Raw genomic sequence first — 22,342 nt, 5'->3', positions numbered from 1 at the left:
GCGACAGACTGAAGGCCAACCTCCAACCGGCCTACTTTTAATCCAAGTTTAACTTTGTTCTCCCTCCCTTTTTCTCCTATTTAATTATTCCTTATTCAAAGTAAGTTTTGTTCTTTTCTAAATATTTATGCATGTTTGCACGTTTGCTGTGTCTCCTTTTTAGTTTGCCTTCAGTTATTCTCCAGCGCACGTTTTTATTGGACTACAAACAAAGAAAACATTCATGTACTTTTGTGAACGACTCGCAGACTTGAGTGTTTGGGAGGAGAAAGTGACTATTTTAAATCCATAAAACCATGTCCGACTTAACCAGTTCCTGGCGGTGATGCTGTCAAATCATAACAAATATACAAAAGTCAGAAATAACTTTTAACATCATGGTCGTCAGCATTTTTTTATCCAGTTGATTGTAATTTTAGCAGCGGCTACCTGTTTTAAGTTTTGTTTGTGTTGCTCCATGAACAGCCGTAAAAATTTACATGTAAATATTTCCTGTGTGCTAAAGTTATAAATCTGTATTTGTTACGAATCTGTTTGTGTTTTTTTTTTTTTCCCGGAGTCTCCTCCACTAAGTGTTTCGCTCTCGCCAGGGAGAGTACACACACGTTACTGGAAAAAAAAAATGCTGGTTTATTCAAGTACTCTCAACTACGAATCCACTCCATGTAAAATCTCTACAGGTGAATTCCAGAGTGCAATATCGGACATTCAGCAAACACCTACACTACCCCTAAACCCGTGTACAAAAGAGAAAGATGGCGGGCACTTGGATCTGAAATGTCAACGGACGACGGACCCTTTAGGTTTTACTGCCATGGCGAAGGTTGTCAAGCTCTCGGCTGGCGCCCATAACCACTCGACTGTAAAGAAACAGAAAATGGTAAGGAATTCGGAATTGTCTTGAAGTGAAAGTCAAATGTGATATAATTGATGATAGAGGGGTTGCTGTGCGAATGAGAAAGCTGCTCAGCGAATTTTATACACGTTCTTGGTTGAGGGAACACCTTTGGTTTTGGATAAGAGATCATTGTCCCCCTAAAAAATATGGAGGGCTGCTTAACTCCAGCAATGAGTCAGGTTTGATTACAACATATACATTTCAAAGTTTGTTTAAACCCATTGTTGTGACGTTGTAGACATTCGTGTGTGGTGGGACCACTAAACGAAGGTTGGGTTCAAGTGTGGGAGTGAGCTTCCCTGATAGGAACCCCAGCCACAAATGGCCATTCTCTTTACAGCCATTTGCGTCTCACTGTGTAACTTCTTTATTTGATCTAGCAAAGGAAACCACAGATCTGCGATCCTCAGTTTTTACGTGGCAGCTGGAAGGAAAAGTGTTGCTGGAGTGTTAAGGGGGAGAGGAATAAGTAGAGTCTGAGAACATGTATAGCTGAGTAAGCTTCTAGCCTCTTACTTCAGCGAGGCGAGTTCCCTGATGAGCCCGCAGATCAGGTCCGAGGCGTCTTCACCTCTGTCAGCGTACCTCCCGCCTTTGGTCTTATCCCACTGCTCGGCCTCCCTGAGTGATGCAGACAGTAAAAAGTTGCGAGGGAAGAAAAATGGGATCTTGGGTGCTCCCCTACATATCATTGAAAATCGTGATGCTACTCTGTAGGTTTGTTTGGTGTGGAAATATTAATTTGGGATGGTTATTCCTTCACCTTTATATAGAAATCCATTGAATATGTGAGTATATGAGACGCAGGTCTGAACAAAGGTGTGTAATGGTTTTTCAATCTTCTCTATCTTGTTTTTTTTTTCTTTTAGAAATCTGTCTTATTCATTTAAACCAGCCTCTTATTTTAATTTTCATCATACTGAACCTCAATATGTTGTGGACTTTGACCCTTTTCCTTCTTACCTGGTAATCCTCGTGTTCAGCTGAAGGTCTGACGCATCAGCTAAGCATTCGGCGCTTGACAGGTCCGCAGCATCACAGGTCTGAGGGCTGTCGCTACACGCACCAGATGTGTAAGAGCCAGATTCGTTCTTGGGAGAAGGCTGTGGTGCAGAGAGAAAAAAATACAGAAGGCCCTGTCTTTTTGTCTTTGAGTGTAGTCATCTCTGGTTGCTGCAATGTTATCAAAATGTGTAAACTTCTTGGAGGTCAGATGGTTGTCAGGGGCCTCTGGCACCTTTATTTTAGGGGTTGGAACATCAAAAGTCCCAGAACCCGTGATATAATCAGCCTATACGTTAGTTGACTTGGTGCAAACCAAACATGATTGTCTCTGGCCACAACTCCGTATCAAGGATTTTTCTTTCTTTTGACAAAGCATGATTGGAGTAGACTGGCCAGGAGTCAAAGTAATTAAACTCTGAGCATCACATCCAAACACTGGCCTGAGGAGTTGCAATTCATTGAAGGAATGGCATCACTCACACTGCCTTTCTTCTGGAGGCCATGAGATATTGCTGCAGCTGTGCAGGGTTCCACAGAACCACAATTCAGTTCCTGCTGGTTGTTTGTAGTCGGGGTACATGGACCAGCTCCATCACTGACAGCATCTGTAACTTTCTCCCCCTCCCTGTCACCAGTTGCCATGGTCACCTCATCTCCCTGCTCCCTCCCAATGGCTTTTGCCAAAGGCTCTGAGTATTTCACTGGACAGACTTTTTGGTCTGGATTTCCCAAACACCCCGCATCTTGCGCTGTGGATGGATCAGTCTTTAAGTAGTCCGTCTGCTCTCCATCATCAGGCAGGAGGCTTCCTCCAGCCTCGCACTCTCTGCCCGGACAGCATGGCTCACAAGTAGTGTCTGCCCGATCAGGGGTAGAGATGCTGACGTGGCCCTCAGTTTTGTCCCTGTTTCAACAAACGGTGACATGATTCAGCTGGAGATGTCTGTCATCTTGTATCTTAAAGCCATGACACATACTCATAAATATATCAATATGAAAACTCGGAACAGTAAAGACTCAACCTGTCAACAGCGACAGCACTCCTGGACTGAGGATTTATCTCTCCTTCACGCGGCTCTGTGATGTCTGCCACTGTAATGGGACGAGGTGAGGATGGGGATGATGATGATGATCGAAGGCCAGCGTTGGTGTTGCATATCTGGTTCTCAACTCTTTCCGCACTATCATGCCTCCTTTTGCGCTTGTTTTCATGTAGGAAAATATTTCGCTCCTTCTCCGTCAGGCCACATGCGTCCATACTTCGTTTCCTTGAAGAACATGTCTTTGCAGTAGCCTCCATGTCAGCTTCTTTAACTTCAACAGCGCACATGTCTCCGGGTTCATAATGACCTGCCAATTTGTTGCACTCTGAATCCTGTTGAGAGTTTGCTCCACCTCCCAACCGTTCCTCCAAAATGGTTACAAAAGGTTCATCCACCTGCAGGGGTACCTGGTTTTGATCTGTGCACTCTGGAAGCGGCGGCCTGCCGCTCTGCTCCGGCCTCACGTCATGGTTGTCGTTTTCATTCTCGTTGGTATCATTTTCACAGGGCATACAAAGGCTCTCTAACTGGAAATAACCAGGACATTCAGCTGTTTTCTCCTTTTTACATCTGACATCACTTTCCTCAGGCGGTGTTTCTTGGTCAGCATCTGGTGTGCCAAGAGTGGACTCTCCTGTTGTTTGATCCACTTGAATGAAAATTGTTGATTTCTGTAGCGGGGACCGGGAACACTTTTCCCCAGTTTCCTGAAATCAATGGGAAATGTAGCTAATAAATTCTAAAAAAACACATTGTGTTGCTTGTTTTTGTTTGTGGAAAGAAACCTGCACATCATCAGTCAAGGATAGATCATCTCTCTTATTTTCCCCTTTTCTCATCCCGCATGGCTCCAGCTGCAGTGGATCTGAGCATTCTTAGAATATGAAAGACCAAATACATTTATCACATTATACATATATTTTTTGTACTAACAGTGCATGTCAGATCACCTGATTGTGTTTGTGGGAGTATCTCACTTACCACCGCAATCCATCAGGGCTTTATCTTTGGACAGCTCCTGTTATAACCATGCATAACATATTAATGAAAAATAATACAGAATTTAAATATTTTGTGTCATGGTGGTGTGGCTCCATGTTAGCATAAAGCGACTAGCTTAGAGCCAAATTACCAACCTCAAAGTTCATGGTTTCCCAACATTATATGTAATAAGGCATAGAATGAATTGGGATAACTGTTGATTAAAGTTCAATTATAGGCCTATTTAGTTTGAATTAACGTCGAGTATAAGTGTAAATGTTACTGAGTGTCGGCTGGAAGTGAGTTTTCCAGGCTCACCCAGCTAGCCACCTGTGCTGAGTGCGCCCCGGAGCGCGCTCATACGTTTTACGTCAGTAACGGCCAATTTCCGTCTCGCCGTAAAGCGGATTCTATGTTGCTATTGGCGACGCAATGTAGGAAGTAAATTCCAGCGATCGAAGTCGGTCGGTCCTGTTATGACAGCCCGGAGTAAACGTTGGAATTCGTCCGTCCTGCACATCTAGGCCGTTTTTACCCCGATACAACTCCGTTCCGTGACGTGAACCGGCTTGAGAGACCGACCAGCCGCCGGCGCCGCTAGCATCACGGCACCGGAAGCTAACAAGGTAACGTCAGGTAGATTGCCTTCATACCATTAGCTAAATAATTGCAATTAGGCTTCAGTTAGCTTTAAGCTAACACCAACTACAAGCTATGCTTCTTGGACGCCTTTGACTTTGAAGGTATTCTCGAGCAAACTACTGGCAAAAGGCGAAGTATTTAATGTTGTTTTTAATCGGTTCAGTTGGTTTTTTTTTTCTCCCTGTGGTTCAGGTATTCGCCAATGAGTCGCAGCAGGAACCCGCCCCCGCGGGGTCAGGGGGCAGCGCGGGCCAAACAGGTAACCACCCTCGCCTCTGAAGTCGAGATGGCTCGGTGTCCGGCGGTGATGTGACTTCTCCACAAATCTGACTGTCTCAGTTGGGGCTGCTCCTCGACCTGACCCCGGACGGAGGGATGGACGATGACGGGAACGATGAAGATCTGGAGGCGGAGCTGCTCAGTCTGGTCGGTGAAGGTGGAGGAGGAAGAGCGCAGGAGAAGAAAGGGGAAGGCAGGGGTGAGACAGTCTTCGGCTGTTTTATTGACCCAAAAACTCAAGCAAACTCTGCCTAATATACTGAGAGATACGAGGAGAAAGGACAATTTGATTATATAAATGATGAATGAAATGAACACTCAATTCGATTTTCACTCAATCAGTTGTATTAAGTTTTTTTTACCCAAAAGATGCCTCCTGCTACAAAACACCTGAACTACTTCACATTTTACATCAGCTGTGAGAAATCCTTTTCAGTATCTATCAAATGCCAGGTTGTTCAGTCACTTCTGTGATGTACAAGACCTCATATATGTTTTATTAATTTCAGCTTTGAAAATGACTTTTCACAGCTTGTATGAAACAGACAACGTCGGAAACATCCTACATAAATATTGTGTGAACTCTGACCCAAAAACATAGTTGCAGTCGTTGTTGTGCTAATCGCTGACCCGAGTAGGTAAAAGAACTGATCCAAATGCACAAAAAGCTGAAAGGAAGATGAGTTATGACTTGAGGAAACTCAGGAACAAACAGCCACATACATCATGCGCATGTACCCTTTTCTTTAGGCAAAAAGAGTACACCAGGTACATGAAATACTTTTGTTTAATACCGAATCATGGGTTCTAAATTTATTCAACCATATTTTCGAGCTAATTTGTGTCCAGACAGACATTGCTTCTGTGTAAACAAAACATAACGTAAAAGGTCATAGGCGGCGTGGCAGTACAATGAATTAGGGATCTGAAAATCAACAGTGAGCTATAAATGAGTTGTACATCCACTTTTGAGTATTTGAAGAAAATCCCCCATGCATTCTTAAAAGGTTACTTGAAAATCAGCAATTCATTATGTCACAAATAAACAAACCATTGAATGTACCATAGTGTTGATGCTGTTTACAGGCATTACAAAATGTTTTTTTGCACTACCCACGACATACATCTCTGCTTACCGTGCAATATTTATTTATACATTCTCTTGGACACCTTACTGATTTTCATGAATTCTTACTACCAACATCTTCTACTATACTACTATTATTTCTATAAACATTCCTTGCGAAAGGCATTTCTGTGTTGTGTTTCATTTTCTGTAATCCATTGTATATATTTTACAGAGTCTCGTCCATTTGTATCTGCATACCTTTATTTGCATATACTTTCTATTATTACTATTTGGACACTTTTCCACCCTGACATGCTGCTGTGACAATTGAATATTTCTGTCATGCGAGCAATAAAATGTATCTTATCTTAAGGCTAGTAAGCTGTAAAAATGTCACCAAGTGTCTGAAAATTCTTAGCATTTATTCTAAAATTTTAACCATTAGAATTAAAATTCAAGCTGAGTGATAGAGTTGAGTAATAGAATGCTCCATCTCATCTGCCAGATACAAGTGTCATGATAGTAGTTTTTCCTTTTTTTTTTTTTTTGGCCTTGTACAACTGCAACTGTTTCACAATTTTTCTTCTCACTCCTTGGTGTTTTGCATCCAGCGCCTGTCCCCATGGCTGAGATAGAGCGTATGGCCGCCCTCTGCATGAAAGACCTAGACGAAGACGACATGGGCGATGATGATTTGGATGATGACGACGAAGATCTACTGGTATGATACACTTTTTTTTTATCTAAAAAGAAAACTTTTTGGGAAACTGAAATTATTTATTTTGTCTATGAGTTTAAAGAAAATTGATTAATTGATAAAGGTTTTTTTTTCCCCTTCAAAACCTGAAACAAAAACTCTGCAAAAAAGCTGTTTTTTTGTCTTACAATTTAAACGTTTGTTTAGTTCAACAATAACACAAAGACGATATGGGTGAATTGAAATAAATGACATGCCTAATCTGTATAATTTGGAATTTTATTTTGATGGGTCAACTAGTATAGAATAATCCTTATTTCTTCCTCTCTCGTTGACCTCCTTATATTTTACAGGCAGAATTGAATGAGGTTTTAGAGGATAATGAGGAACAAACACCTGCTCCCACCCGTCCGGCCGTCACACCATCCACTCCCTCTGTAAGCAATATATCCCGTTCCCCCGCCGCCCCCAGCGGTACAACCGGGGTGGAGTCCTGCATCTTGGAGCGCATCGAAATGTACAAGTTGGCCACCTCCAATGCCAAGGCTGCTGGAGAAATGAGCAAAGTCCGGAGATATGACCGTGGCTTGAAGGTGAAAGAAAGATGTGAAAAAAAGGGGGGGGGGGTCTGTAACATATACTCTCAGATTACATTCTTCTGCTGAGTTGTTCTGTTGCAAATACACATTTTCAGATTTTCTGTTCCTAGCACTGACAGAAAAAGTTTTTCCAAACCTATGCCAACTCCAGACTTTGCAGTCCATGTTGACGTCTGTTAGAAAGGGAAAAGCGGTCAGTGAGGAGGACATCCCGCCTCCGGTCGCTGTTGGTGGGAAGGCCAGCACTGAAGCAAAGTCTGAGCCACAGCTTCCAGAACCAGCGCCTGCGCCTGCACCCGTACCCACACCCTCACCCCCGGGCAATCAGAAACCAGCACGGGAAGCCACACCAGTCGCCCCCAATTCCAAACCTGTGCACCTGATACTGCCCCAAAAGCCAGCGGCTGCTGTCACTCCAGAGACACCAGCAATCTCTCCTCTCACGCCCAGCCAGCCAGATGCTCAGCACTCAGGTGACACATTGCAGGACTGATTCTCTTCTTTCATCAAATATACTTTAGTTGTAGATTATTACTGATACCGCAGCAGGATTGTGACGTCAAACCTAAAACTATTTTGACATATAGGGAAAAAAAAACCCTCCTCAGAAAACATATCTATGGCAACAGATGTGACCACCATGTACTCTTTGCCCTCCCCTCAGAGGTGAAACAGGCGGTGCTGTCCAGACAGAGGGAGTACAAGCTGGCCGCCATACATGCCAAACAGAGCGGCTACATCGAACAGGCCAAGCAGCACTACCTCATTGCCAAGGTGACAGAGCCAGTGTCCCAGGCACTTTACCTGTTGAGTTTGAATTCAACGCCAATAGAACTGATTTTTGTTCCTGCAGAAGCTGGACCTGCTGGTAGAGGCGTTGGACAGCGGCAAACCCATAGATCTCGGTTCACTCCCTCGATCCCCCGGTGAGCCTTTCTATTCTTGACTATCTATCTGCATGAAACATCTTCAACACACCGCAAAGCATTCAGACCGAGGTTTGAGTTGAATCCAGACCACCTCTCCATGTCTTTTGGTCTGAATCGGCCTTCTGTTGTGTGCCGCTAAAGATAACCTGATACTCTTCTGTTCACAGTCTGATCACCTTTAACTCTGTTGACGACCTTTATGTTTAACTTCAGGAGAAGTAGTAGAAGAGCAGAATGTTCCCCCTCCTTCTTCTCAACCTTCCTCCAAACTCGCCGCCTCCGCTGCCCCGCCTCCTGCCCAGGTGGCCGCAGCGGGTAAGACTGCCTCGGACCGGGAGCCTTCATTCCAGGGCTCTGTTGAAAAAGTGCTGCTGGGTGAACCAACTTATGCCCAGTCTGAAGATGTGGTGTGTTTCTGTCCTGACACAAAGAGCTCCCTGCCCCCAGCAGCCTGGCGGAGGCCCTGCAGCAGCGGATGGATATCTACAAGTCAGCAGCAGAGGGAGCCAAGAGCAAAGGAGATGACCGCAAGGCTCGCATGCACCAGCGCATAGTTAAGGTAGGCGCCACGCAACCTCCGTCTCTGAACCTGCTCTTGAGAAAAGAGGTGGCGGTCTATCTGCAGAACCTCCTTGGAGCTGGGAGTGACTCCAGTGGCATCCCAAGTTTAAAAGTACCCTCAAACATCTATTTGTGATGTACCCGTTACCTGGCAACACCAGGCAGTCAAATACTGTTGCAGCGTGTTCCGTGGAAACGCACTGGTGACACTGATTTCCACGCGGGTGTTGCTGTTTTTGTACTTTCACTGTCCCTGCGTTCTATATTTATCCCCAAAGCCTACTTTGACAGTTTTTTTTTTTTTTTTTTTTGCTGATAATTAAGATTTGAGCTGCTGTCAGTGCCTAATAATACCAGGTTATAAATGGCACAGGACGGATGAGGATGAGAGAACTGTCAATCATCTCTTGTCTTAATAGCAATATCAGGATGCCATCAGAGCTAACAAAGCCGGGCGGCCTGTCAACCTGTCCGAGCTTCCTGTGCCGCCAGGTACGTATGGAAATCTGTCTTTCTGGATTTTCGCCCAGTCCGACTCTGTACGAATGCGTTTGTTCCGCTCTTCCAGGTTGCCCCCCCCTCCAGGGCTCAGAGAGCGGCCAGCCGAGCTTCATGGGCGTGCTGGAAACGGCCATGAAGATTGCTAATCAGGATGCGGACGCGGGAGATGAAGAAGATGAGGACGGTCCAAGAGAGGCTGCCAAGGTAAGGAAAACAAATGAAGACACTGCCAAACGGTCAAATTGTTGTTGCGGCCAAAAGAATACGACCGGCTGACTTTCATTCCCATCAACTTAAACTCATGCCAGCTTCTGCTCGTTGTCAAACCATTAGTTATACCATCGTACGGGATTAACTGTGCAGTGTGATATTTATAGTAAACAAAAAATAGTTTCCAATTCTGTTCTTTTACCTCCTTTTTTTTTTAAAATGACCTTATTCCCCCTTTGTCCCGCTATAGCCTGCAGTGCGACCGGCTGTCCAGAAAGCAAAGTCTCCGGCCCCCCAACCCCCAGGAGGCCCCGCCACTCCCAAACTAGGACCTAAAGGTGCCGTCAGTCTGGGTTTTTGTGTAGACGCTCACCTGTGCACCTTCTGGCCTGTGCACATGAAAAGGCCCTTTCTTCCACCGTCCGGCGAAGCTTGGGGTTTATTTTCACTTGGCATTGCCCGAATGGCAACTGTACCCACTTCCATCTGTTAGCGCCGCAGGGGTATTGGTCAGAGACCGAGATGCGGTCCGACCTGTTTTTTTGTTTTTTTTTCTGGCATTCCTGTGTCCGCTGGACACAAAAAGCTTTTTTTTTTTTGATGAACAAAACCAACTGGGCCGGATAGCAGACATATTTACTAAGTGGCTCGCTCAGACAGTAGCACTCGATTACTCTGGAGGCTCATATGGCAAGCAGCGAAGGGCTTAAACTTTTAAATATAAACACTGGATTGGAAATATTACATGATGACATAAAATTTCTGGCACAGACATGCGCATGTACTCATGTCAGCGCAGCAAGTAGCATGATCTATTTAGGGAAATAAAGGAGAATTACAATTAAACTTCTAGCTTCTGAATGATCTGGTCAGACATCTGAAGAAACATAAGTGTTCCCCTTGCCTTCCCCAATCTGCTTTATCCTGCATGTGGACTTAAGTAAATAGGCAATAACACTTTTACCGATTAAACCCAAAATAATAAATTCCTATTTTTTTGCCGAGCAGCAGCAGCCCCCTTTGCGCTTCACTCTTAATCTCCTGTCCAGACTCTGCACCTTCAGAGCAACCTGAAGTGGAGAGGTCATGTTCTGAAAGGCCGTCGCTGTGGATCCAGAGCGCTCACCGGAAAGAGTTTCACTTATTTTCCTCATGATTGTCCTTGCAGCCCAGCAGCAAGTGGATTTCCTGTTGCTAAGGCGACAGGCTTTTATGCGCGCGGCACTGCGCTCCAAGCAGATGAAGGTAAGCTGTGAACTTTTTTTTTCCCCCTCCTGCCTGCTGTAGATAGATACACTGATATGGTTGTCTTTTTATCATTAGCACAGCTTCCTTTTTTATGGCATCTTGAACACATATGTGTGTGTGTGTGTGTGCCTGCAGGACATGACTGGAGCGGCACAGCACCTCAGACATGCCAAGGGATTCGACCCCATGATCACGGCCGCCAAGTCGGGCCTGCCGGTTGATATAACCAAGGTGTCAGACACACTCAGATTGCCTAATTGAAAGGAAGATAATAAAGAATTGTGTGTGTGTGTGTTGAAGGGTAAAGCATACCCGTGAATTGTGTCAACACAAGATGTGAAAGAAATACAAGAGGGAGAAAAGTGAATGAAATCAAAGTGCTTTTGTGTTCATCACCATCATCTCACATCCTGTGCATGTGTTCCCGTGCACGTTACCTGCGTGTGTTCTCTGCGACTTTGCTATTCATATCACACACCTGCCACTCATCCCATGTGACTCCCTTCATTTCGGCTACCCCTTTTACTCTCACGGAACTTGTGAGTTTCTCTCCGGCTCCATCTCGCAGTGTAATCTCCAGGAATATTGTTCTTGTGCCTCTGGTAGTTTGCCGTTTTCTCAGCCTGCTGGATCCTTGCACGTGCTTAGAAATTACTTTTTCGTTTTTTGTTATTTTTGCCGGCAGATAGGCAGGCCTTGGGCAAAGCGCAGGACAAGTTTATTGGATTTTTTTTTTTTTTTAAGTACATCAGGTATTCCCAGGCCAGGTTGGCCTGGTTAAAAAAAATACAAATGTCAAATGCAGATATGACAAGTTTTGAATATTTTCAGTGTCCTGTGCCCCTCATTTCATTCGTCTATCATGACAGATTCCCAGCGCTCCGATCAGTGAGGAGGATTACTCCCTGGCTCGCTCCCGCACATCCCCGCGCTCCTCTCGCTCCAGTGAGCAGTACCAGGGGGTCATGGATCTTTTGCGGAAGCAGCACGAGGTCAGGGTGGGGGCTGGGGGCTGGGGAAGGCCCCTTTTTAAAAAAAAATTTTTTTTTTTTTTATCACCAATCTTTGAACTTTTGAGTCTGACTATGGTTGATGTCCATTTCTCCTCTCCACTGATTTCCCCTCCAATGTCAAGAAATGTCTGAGCTACTCCCGGCAGCTCGCTGATAAGAACAACGTGGGCGAGGCACTCAAGTAAGAAATATCACTGTGTCCGTGGTTACGCATGTAAATTTTCCCAAACTTCCTCTGGTGGCATCTTGCTATTTTCGATTTAACAGATTCCATCTATTTATTTAAAAATGCTTCTAGATCTTTAAATTGTTGGGTCTGTAAACTAATGAGATATAAGATGGGGATTTCTTGTTTTTATTCTCTGGATCCAATCTGTTTTAATCCAGTCCTTAATCATGTCATCAAGGCGTTTTAAAAAAACAAAAAAAACAAAAAAAAACACTTTAAGTGTCAAAAATTTTCATAGTTTCATCCTTGACTGACTGATGGGAGGAGCGGCCATATGGATGCCCTCTCCAAACTCTGGAAAATGATTTTCCTGCCTCCACAGGTTTTCAGACATTGTACAGGAACAGCTGTGCACTCACACACACTTGCATACACAAACCAAAAAGCCATGTTGGATTAAAAGCCTCTGAGTGTGACAGGGCCAGAAATACAGACAGGGCTCAGTGATGGATCAACTTTTTAACATGGAGCCTTGCTTTCATTCTACTCTACAAACTTTGCATGTTTTTTTTTTTTTCCACATTTACACGTCGACGATTTACACGGCTTTTTCTTTCTAAACCTGTCAAGGAATTTATTCGTGTGTGTGTGTGGGGGGGGTACAACTGTTTATAAGTCTATTACCGCCATCTGTCAGAAAAAAAAAATCAACTCTGACGTCACCACTACATACAATCCATGTGTCTGTCCCCAGGGTGGAGAAGCTGATAGAGGAGACGATGAAAAGCATAGAGCTCCTGAAGAGCGCCCACGCCAGGGGCCACCCTGTCCCCAGATGCCACACTGAGGAGCGGACCTTCAACGCCATCAAGTGAGCAACGCCTCAGATTCCATAGCATGGCACTGAGTTTTCAGTGGGTCATTGCAAAAGTCAGCAGGTTCTCACCTCAGGGCATAGCACCATCACCCACCTCGGGTGTTTTGTTTTGTTGCCCACAGCGTCCGCCGGAAAAAGCAGCATACATTCATTGACCTACTTCCTGTTGAAACGAAGCCCCTTAAAATGTTGCTCTAGGGATTCTGGCCTGATCCTTGGTGCTTGTTGGGAGAGGTGAAAACTAAAAAGCTGGTGGGACCCAGAGTGCAGTGTGATGCCGTGCCCTTGACACACACACACACGCACACACACACACACACACACCTAAATTCCTCACGCACCCAAAGATTGTTGTTAGCCAGAGAGGAAAAGAGACGGCATACCGCAGCGCTACATTGGCAAAATACTTTTCTGTCCTCACACACACTGCTGCTAGTTTTTCCTTTTTTTTTTTTAATGTGTTTTTTAATGTTATTTTCTTTATATTCTGGTACCTTGAATGCAACTGTTTTTAACGTAGCTAACTACCTCTATTACACTGCTGTGCAAATTGAAATTTCTGCATTATACGCTCTTTGTTTGAGTCAACGCCGTCACACTCGCCATCGCTGTATTCCATAATTCAGTCCATCCAACACACACACACACACAGTAAAAAAATGTTTGATGGTGAAAACACCTTTATTTATTTGTGAGAGCAGGTCTATGTTCTCCGTGGAGAGCCAGAGTGAGTCAGAGTGAGTCACTGTGACTCATCCTGGCTCGGCTCCAGTATCGTCCGGGTCCGAGCCAAGAGGCCCTGGCAGTGACTCACTCGGCAGTCAGGGCTTGTTTGGCTCTCGGTGAGGCCGAGCGCTCCGTGCTCGTCTCTAATGATGCTGGTCCCAAATGGTCGTGACACCTGTTTTTTTTTTTCTTTGCTTTTCTCCAGGAGCTACCCCAACCTGGGGTCTAGTGACCTGATGCTCTACATCATCCGGGGCATCAACCTTCCAGCTCCCTCCGGTAGGCAGGTCTCCATCTTCCATCTCTGAAATCAGATGTGCTCCTTTTTTTTTTTTTTTTTTTCTCTCTTTGTTTTTTTTGTTTTTTTTTTCTCCAACACAATGTGCCAAGTCCATTCCAAAAACCCGGCCAAGGCAGCCCGTGTTAGAGAAAGTGTGATGTGTGCATGACACTGTCGCCGGGTCTTTTCTACGAGTGAAATGTGAACAACAGCCCGACAAGCGGCCAAGAATCTGCGCGGAGCTGCAAGCGGAGATGAAGCCATGCCGCACCCAAACACACAGACATACCGAGATTGTCACCCACAGAGCGGCTCCTATTGAAGCAGTCCCGGCTGCGCCGTACGTGCGCGCTCCTGGTGCTGGTTGCACATTCAGTTCCCCGTTGCCTGGCAACACGCACAAACACACGCGGGCGTTAATCTGTGTTTTCAGTGGCAAAAAACACGACTTGACATCTTGCTGTTTTTAACAGTGGTGTCTGGTCAGCAAGACCCCTCTTGAAGTTTTAATTGTTCGTTTGTTCATAAGCTGCAGGTACGAGAAATCACTGGCTTATAGTCTGGCTGACATCTCACCCCCCCTAGTATTTTTTAAGTAATACAATGAAACGTTTCATCTGACCCCTGGATGAACGGGTCGGGGGCTCTTCCCCCTCCCTTCAATTTAACCTCTTGCTTCGAGCTATTTATGTTACATCTAGCCGCTGTGTCGTGTTCAAGCGTTGGCACGTAAACAACTAATCCAGCCGTGAGCGAACTCAAACAGGAAGTACTTTTTTCATGCAATATTTCAACCAAAAGAACACAAGCGATCCACAGCACAAAAGACCTGTTTAACTGATACGCCCCTTTTTTTTTTTCCTCCCCAAGGGGTCTCACCTTCCGATTTGGACGCCAGTGTCAAGTTCGAGTTTCCTTTTCCTAGCACGGTAAGAATCTATCTCCAAAGCCGCCGTGCGATTTCAAGTTTTTGTTTGTTTGATGATTTTGTGAAGCGAATGGCATCCCTGTGTGTGCATATGCATGTAGGAGGAGGCCCAGAGGGACAAGACCAGCACGGTGAAGAGCACCTGCAGCCCCGAGTTCAAGGAGCAGTTCAAACTCAACATCAACCGGAGCCACAGGGGCTTCAAGCGCGTCGTCCAGTCCAAAGGTGTCAAGTTCGAGATCGTCCATAAGGGGTAAGAAGTCGGACCAGGGCCGGTTTGCTGCCCGTCTACCTGCGAAGCGCAGGAAGCATCACTGTCTGCAGAACCCATGATGTCCCGTGTGTGTGTGGATAGGGGTCTTTTCAAGACGGATAAGGTGGTGGGCACGGCCCAGCTGAAGCTCGAGGCTCTGGAGAACCACTGTGACGTGAGAGAGATCATAGATGTGAGCGATCCAAGCAAACCAGCTGAATTGCGTGCACCTTTTAAAATTGCTCGCGCAGCACTGATGTGGGGTTTGTGTTTCCCAGGTGATGGATGGGCGGAAAACCACCGGCGGCAAACTGGAGGTGCGGGCGAAGATCCGAGAGCCGATATCAGGGGTGGAGTTCCAGCCCGTGACAGAAAAGTGGCTGGTCCTGGACCCGGCCTCCCCGCTCTCTCCCCCGGAGAGGCAGAAGGAACGGGTGAGTTCTGATCCGTGATTCATGTCCTTCACAGGCAAGCTGGAAACCAAGATCAGACATCTTGATCTGGAAAGAGGGTCGTGCCACTAAGTCTGTAGTCACAGAAAATCCGCAGTCACTCCAGGGGGCGCTGCTGTTCAGGATTTTCTTTTCTTTTTTTTTTTAAAGCGCTGTGCAGTGACCTCTTCCATGTCTTGCTTGACCAAAGAGGAAGAAGTACAGAACCTTGACTCTTTTAAATTTATTTTTCTTGTTTTGTGTTACGAGCCCAGATCTGAGTTAGGAGCGAGGAGGATGAGCGTTTGACCACCACTATCTGTGACGTGCCATTTAAAAACAGTCGGACCCCCCTGCCAATCAGTAGCCCAGTGGAAGTCATTGTAAAAACTTGGGAAAGGTTTGCATGTTGAAGATTTGTTTGTGAAGAGATGGAGAAGTTGTTGTTGGTGAAATACTGTGATGGAGAGTGTCATTTGTGACAAGGCAAGAGACCTTTACAGGGATTTGATGCAGCGGACGGCGGGAACGTCAACGGATGAGGCATGGGAAGAGTTGTTCGAAGCCGGTCGGGGACGGTTTGATCATTTTAAAAACACAACAGGCATTTAGCAATAAAGTGTTGCAAAATGTGCAAGTTAACATTTAGCAATGCTCATAGCACTGAGTGTGTTGTGTGTAAGTGAAGTGATATATCATCAAATGAAAAATCCCCCAACCTCCTCAGCTGAAGGTAAATTAATTTGATACACACGCAAATTGAGTTAGGAGTCCAGCCACAGAAGGAATGAAACTTGTAAGTCAAGATGGCACTGTGAAGTACAATTAAACCAAAGTGGTCTGAGCAGTAGTACTTCTGATACGATAAAAACAGCACAACCGGTGACACCACCATCCCCCCTGTTCAGACACATGTATTCCATGCCCATGTAGCGATGCGTTGCGTTTGTGTGTTCACGCCAGGCTCCATCTCCGCGCTCCAAACCCAGGCATGAAGGGAGCGGCGGGGGCCATCAGCACAATCACTCCCCTCCCCAGTACAAACTCCACAGCTTCAGCCTCCTCAACTACGACAAGGAGCGCTGGGATAGAAAGGTGTGTGTGTGTACACATGTGTCGTAACCCAATCAACGGCACAGAATTCTCTCCCAGTGGGTGGATGAGGGTTTTGTGGGTCACAGTGTCATTTCTCCTCAGATTGCAGAGTACAGGAAAAACCGTCGGGACCCGCCGCCCGACCTGGTCCACCAACACAGGGAGGTCACGCGTCGGCTGCAGTGGCAGAAAGCCCAGCTGGAGCGTGCCCCGCCGGATCTGCTGACAGGTGACATCTCACCCGCCTCCCCTCTCAAAAGTCCCGATCATCCCCACGCCAGGCTTTAACGCACCCCCCTTCGGCTGAACTTGCAGAGTATGAAAACGTCCTGCGGCGCCTGACGCAAGGCCTCACCGACTCTGTGAAGAAGTTCTCCAGCCAAGGCAACAGGGTGGGTGCAAGACCCTCCGCTCACATCCGCACAGCTGTCACCGGGTTTGCTTTAGGGTCTCATCAGTCTGTGCTTTACACAGGACGCCGCTAAGGACGCCCTGGGGAGGTTGAAAATGGTGGAGACCGAGGTAAGGGCTGACGGGAAACCTTTTTTGCATTGCAAGACGTTCTCCGTCTTCAGTGTGGCGGGTACTGATTCATTATTTCAGTCACTGCATTTGGATGTGGTTCATATTTTAAAGCTAATCCTTTTTTACAAAGTCAATAATCAAATTAAATTTTCAGAAGAAATTACCCTGGAAGACTAGGCAGGCATTTCCCCTGGAAGAAGCTGTCATATCTGAAAGTCCGTTTTTCAAGTCACGCGTTTGTTTCGCGCACATGGTTTCACAACGTTAGACATTTTTGTTCTTATCAGGAGAAAACTGTCATCTGATGTGGCCCCCGGTGGGGAAATCTCCATGTACGTAAATGCATTCTCTTTCCTCCTCAGCTGGAATCTCTCAAAAGAAAACGTGCCGGATGAGCGTCGGCCTCCCTGTATCTTCCCCCACCACGCTCAGCCGCACACACTCGCAGAACAAAACACTAATGTATGTACTTGAAGCACCTTTAGCTTGACTCTCAGCTGCTTGCTTTAAAACCGGCATAAAATGATGCGACGCTACATCTGGACACGACTAAACGTCTGCCTGTGTGGGGGGGTCGCCACGCTTAAAAAAATATAAATATATCTATAGATATATCAAGGGAAACAGAGGCAAAATCTCAAAGAGCATTGAAATGTCAGGGATAAAGTGACCTGACTTCTCTTTGCAGTTAAAGGAGAAGGAAGGAAGAGAAATTGCCTTCTCTGTCCAAACGGCTGGCGGGTTTTTGAGTAGTTTTTCCAAGAACAATGTCAAAAGTGGATGCGGTTGTTTTCACCGCTGCACTCGTTCGGCGGTTTAGCTGGTTCTGAGCCGAATCAGCAACCGTTTACTTCCAGCCTTAGGCACAGAAAGCTTAAAAATCATGTTTTTTATGCTTATCGCTGATGTCTTTTTGCTTTCCAATTCAAAAGTACCCAGCAGTGAATCGCCCTCGACTCTCGAACCCCCCCCCGAAGTTCATTTTATTTTGAAAATGTGAGCCCCCCCCCCCCTGCTCCCAGAAAAGAGCTGATCACTGTCCTTTACGGCAATTGAAAATTCCCTCATTCTTATAAATTAGGAAGACGCACTTTCGGCCTCAACGCTCCCGTTTGAGACGGCTTCAGAACGTCCGACCTGGAGGCTGAGAACTTGATTTCAGATTGTTCCGTGAAGTAATCCGGCGCCAGTGTCTCCTGTAGGTCCCAAAATAATAATCCACCCAACATGACCCCCTGACCTTTGAAGACCTTCTCGAAGCCCAGCAAGATGAAGGAAATGGAAAAGACGCGCTTATTCCGAGAGACTCTGAATCCTGCCAAACGTTTGGCGTCTGTTTATGGCCAGTTGGAAAAACGCTAATCTCTCCTTTGCCAACTGATGTTGGGTAACTTGTGGTTTAAACTGTTATATCAGCTCAGATTATTTTGGTGGATGAACAGAAAGTGTGTGTGTGTTTGCATGTGCGTGTGTGTGTGTGTGTGTGTGTTCTCTAAAGAGTGCTCTACCAATAGACTGGGGTGTTTTTAAGCCCCCTGCTTCCCCATTTTATGCTTGTAATGATCTTTATCTAATCTGTCTGCTCCAGTGTTCCCAGATTACTGTAATCTGCCGCATTTGGAGTGGTGTGATATGGGACTAAAAAATCAAAAAAAAAAAAAAAAAATGGGGCTTCGGGGCGCCGCAGCCTACATCCCATAATGAGGGATTAGTGTTTGTGTCACCAAGGAGACAACCGGATCAGACGTGGCGTCGCCCCTGGGGTCGGGGGGGGGGGTGTGAGCGGCGCGCGGCGAACGTGGTCGGGGCTTAGCCCCGCCGAAAAGGATGGCTCCTTCCTCCTCCTCGTCTGTGTCCCCTTTGTTGCCTCTGTCATCTTCACTTCGCCTCTAATTCCTAAACTCAGAGATTACGGCGAGTTCTAACTAATGCGCCGCGTTCGGATTTCCCCCCCCCCCCCCCCCTCGACTCCTGAATGGAGTTAAAGTCTATTTGCCGTCGATTAGGAAATAATTAGCGACGGGTCCTTCGCCTTTAAAAAAAAAAAGGAAAGAAAAAAAAAATCCCTCTCCAGATTTCACTGTTCTGCACACTGGCTGAGTGCTTCCCCCGTCGTGCAGTGGGAAGCCGGAGTGTCTGCTCACATGAGGGACAAAAGCCAGTGTGGCAGAGTTCACCCCTTTTTTTTTTTCCCCTTTTTTTTCCCCTCGTTGCTTCTGTTTCCACACTGGAGGTCCCTGCCAAGCAACGCGTGCTACGTTCAAAGACCATCCAAGTAACCAGAAATATGAAACCTCATTACTATTCTCACTTTTTTAATTTCCCAAATTTGATTTTCCTTCTCAGGGGCATGGTGGGTTTCATCATTTTCAGTAAATTCAAGTAGATTTTTACACAATTTTCACTTTTGGCTGGTAAAATCATGCAATTTTCTTGATTTATTGTCAACTGTGTTTTTAAGTTTAGCTTACTTTTAAAGCTGATGAGATCACTTTTTGTACTAAATGTTCAGGAACATTCATTTTGGTTAGAAAATAAGTTAAATTAGCAAAGCGTAGATCCGTGCCAGCGGGCGATGGCAAAACCGTGCGCCGTAATTCTGAAGATCCATGAGAATCCTGGATAACTGCCTCAGCGCTAACCCTGCGGGGACGGATTCGGGCAGACTCGGTGAAACGCAGTCTTCTAATTGGACAGAGGCAGACGGCGTGAATCTGGTCCAGACACCGCCATACGCGCAGACATGCTGCTTTGCTTCGCCAGATGTGTGGGAACCTGCTGCTCTCCGAAGCGACGTCGACGGCGGAGCCTGTTTGTTTCTATCTGAGCCCGAAGCTCTTCCATTTCTAATCCAACCAGATAGTTAAGTTTTTTTTTGTTTTTTTTTACAGTCACATGATAAGCAGTCACACGCTTGACCTAATTTCCTTGCCGCGGCTCTCCTTTAGCAAAGAGTCCTGAGGTGAGGTGACCTCCAGAGTCTCAACTCGCAGCGAGGTGATGGTCAACCGGGTGCGGAACCTCCATGTTCCCCTGCCTGGGTTCTCGGTCTTCCTGTCGCTCCACAAACAATTAGCAGGTTTACTGAAGACTAAATTGTCCATAGGTGTGAATGACGGAGTGAATGGTTGGGTGTGTTTGTACTTGGCCCAGCTGACCTGTCCGGGTTAAACCCTGCCTCTCGTCCTGATGTCAGCAGGGATTGGTTCCACCCTCCCGCCCCCCAAATCTTGTTCTTCTGATAAGCTGTATCGACAGTGAATGAATGAATTGACGCACTCACTGCTTTTCAAGTCCTTATTTTTCTTGTCTCTCTCCAAAAAAGAAAGCATGTAAACAGAAGCAGCACTCCAAAACACTACTATTTACTACTTGAGCCAACAGCGGGGGGGTTTGGGGGCGTTTATTTTATTTACACCCCACCCCATCACCACCAGCACCAAGTACAGCACTGCAGCAGCGCTGCCTTTCTCAAATCCAAGGATCTGACCTCTCCTCACTTCGGGCACCCGTGCCACGTCAGCCCTCCCCTCGATACACACACACACACACACACTCCAAAAAACTTTCCTGGCCTCTGAGGCTGTCTTGTTGTCATGGTGACCAAGCTGATCAGCATTCAGTGTGGTGGCCGGGCGGTCAGGCCATGGTAGGGTGGGGGTGATTGTGAAAGTTTGTCCTGTTGGTTACACTCAGTACTCTCTCTCTCTCTCTCTCTCTCACACACACACACACAGATTTTTTTTGTTTTTTGTTTTTGACTGCTCTTTCCTGTAAGTCTCTGGAAACCGATTTCACTCCATGTAAGTTTTTTTTTCAGTTTTTTTGTGGCGTTGGGGGTTCTTAGTAATCATTGTTCTTCTGAAAGTGTAAAATATATGGTTGATGTTTTACAATCTGTTGAGGGCAATCAGTATAAATGTACTATTTATACCCAATAAATAAACAGCAGTGTTTTCTCTGCATCTGTGAGTCACGATGATTCGTGCAGCTGAGAGGTGTGAATGTACCGGGGCCTGCTTGTGGAGAAGTTATGTATGTGGTAGAATTTGAATAAAATGGACAGAAAAAGTGTGTGGGTTTGTTTCATTAATGCATTTATTATTGGATACCCAGTAAAACAGCAATAAAAACTGAAAACATGTTTAGTTCATGACACTTCTGCAATTCATGTATTAATGGGATTGCTGTAAACACATGACACCATTGATTTTTTTTTCTTTATTTATTTTTTTTTTGTGTGTGTGTATTATGGTTGTCATTGCAAAGCAACATTATGAGTCTGTTATGCCTGATATTGTAGTATTGTATTATTTTCAAAGTAAAAGTTGACGAGATGTACTTAAGATACCAGGATTGGGAAATGATTTGGCAGCAGCCACATAAAATACTTAACAGACAATGACATGCTAAAATTAAAATCTGAAAGTATAGAAAAGATTTATCTAGAAACATCTAAACATATTTACCTCATATACAGCAGGAAATAAAAGCAATATGCAAAGTAAAAATTCAAACGTTTGATTATTTTTGGGGGCTTTTCCTCAACTTGTTTTCCTCCTAGATATTTTTTTTTTTGTCAATGTCCAGATCATGTGAATCAGTTGAAGAATAAATAGCGGACAGAAAAATATCAAGTCACAACTGAAATTAATGAATAATTCGAAAATATATAAATTTTCAGAACATGTCTATGGAAGGCGTCCAGGTCATGGTTCATTCTTGTTGAAATATTTTCAGCAACTGAGCTAGAATTTACTTTCCATGAGAACGTTTCACCTCTCATTCTTAACCTCCCATCCGAGCAATATTTATATTTATAAATATTACGATACATTTTTTTTCTGGACACATCTCCCATTTGTCATTTCCACAGTAATTTCCTGTGCAAAATTTCCAGTAGGCTGCATACATTGTAGATATTTTTCAATTTTCTATCAATTTCCTACACATATTCCCATGGTGCAATGATAATTGAATTTTAAAGATTTAAATTGATTTTTTTTTTCTTAAAAGCGGAAGTGCTGCGAGGAAGACTTTTGACGAAGGGACAACAAGGCGAGGGTGGAACTCGGGGGCGCCGAACAATAAAATCTGAAACAAAAAAACCTAAACAAAAAACAGAACAACAAGCCCGCAGTCTTTGCGAGAGACGTGTGTGTGTGTGTGTGTTATGCTAATAATGTTATTTAAATTTGAAATTTCCCCTGACAAAGAGGGGGAAGGAAGCGGGAAGGGGGATGGTGCTGCTGCGCGCGCGATATGCGGAAGAGACGCCCGGATCGAATCAGACGACGCGCGAGCCCGGAGTGGGCGTGGCCTCGATGGCGAGCACTTCCGGCTCGGTGAACACGTGGTTCCGTGTCCGCCTGCCTGTCAGCGT

At 45.5% G+C, this 22,342-nt stretch overlaps 2 protein-coding genes across 3 annotated transcripts; one reads left to right on the top strand and one right to left on the bottom strand.

Moving 5' to 3' along the window:
- Window positions 1-444: 444 nt before the first annotated feature.
- On the bottom strand, window positions 445-4,908 carry LOC147213874 (uncharacterized). The gene is made up of 8 exons (XM_086142906.1): window positions 4,837-4,908; window positions 3,928-3,964; window positions 3,732-3,820; window positions 2,926-3,653; window positions 2,384-2,807; window positions 1,862-2,001; window positions 1,415-1,519; window positions 445-860 (listed from the first exon to the last, which is right to left on the bottom strand). Exons 2-8 carry the CDS (start codon window positions 3,938-3,940, stop codon window positions 800-802), a joined length of 1,560 nt encoding a protein of 519 aa, XP_085999032.1. The 5' UTR covers window positions 3,941-3,964; window positions 4,837-4,908; the 3' UTR covers window positions 445-799.
- cc2d1a (coiled-coil and C2 domain containing 1A) lies at window positions 4,333-21,470 on the top strand. Of its 2 annotated transcripts, XR_015104482.1 has the most exons (29): window positions 4,333-4,553; window positions 4,762-4,828; window positions 4,909-5,047; window positions 6,529-6,638; window positions 6,968-7,207; window positions 7,365-7,686; window positions 7,878-7,987; window positions 8,067-8,139; window positions 8,356-8,457; window positions 8,574-8,701; window positions 9,123-9,195; window positions 9,272-9,408; window positions 9,665-9,752; window positions 10,583-10,659; window positions 10,798-10,893; window positions 11,532-11,654; window positions 11,798-11,856; window positions 12,599-12,715; window positions 13,653-13,726; window positions 14,598-14,656; window positions 14,757-14,908; window positions 15,011-15,101; window positions 15,187-15,342; window positions 16,303-16,434; window positions 16,537-16,663; window positions 16,750-16,826; window positions 16,909-16,956; window positions 17,322-17,421; window positions 18,162-21,470. XR_015104482.1 is itself a non-coding variant. In XM_086142905.1 (28 exons), exons 2-28 carry the CDS (start codon window positions 4,772-4,774, stop codon window positions 17,352-17,354), a joined length of 3,000 nt encoding a protein of 999 aa, XP_085999031.1. In that variant the 5' UTR covers window positions 4,333-4,553; window positions 4,762-4,771; the 3' UTR covers window positions 17,355-21,470. The 2 variants fall into 2 exon arrangements, 1 of the variants encoding a protein (XP_085999031.1); XM_086142905.1 differs by having other exon boundaries at window positions 17,322-21,470.
- The last annotated feature ends 872 nt before the right edge of the window (window positions 21,471-22,342 follow it).

Source organism: Fistularia commersonii, chromosome 35, assembly GCF_037954325.1.
Source record: "Fistularia commersonii isolate RoL2024-O1a breed Wild chromosome 35, RoL_Fcom_v1.0, whole genome shotgun sequence".
Classification (NCBI taxonomy): Eukaryota; Metazoa; Chordata; class Actinopteri; order Syngnathiformes; family Fistulariidae; genus Fistularia; species Fistularia commersonii.
Note: the sequence above shows the minus strand (reverse complement) of the source record. Positions and strands in the feature narration are given on the sequence as shown.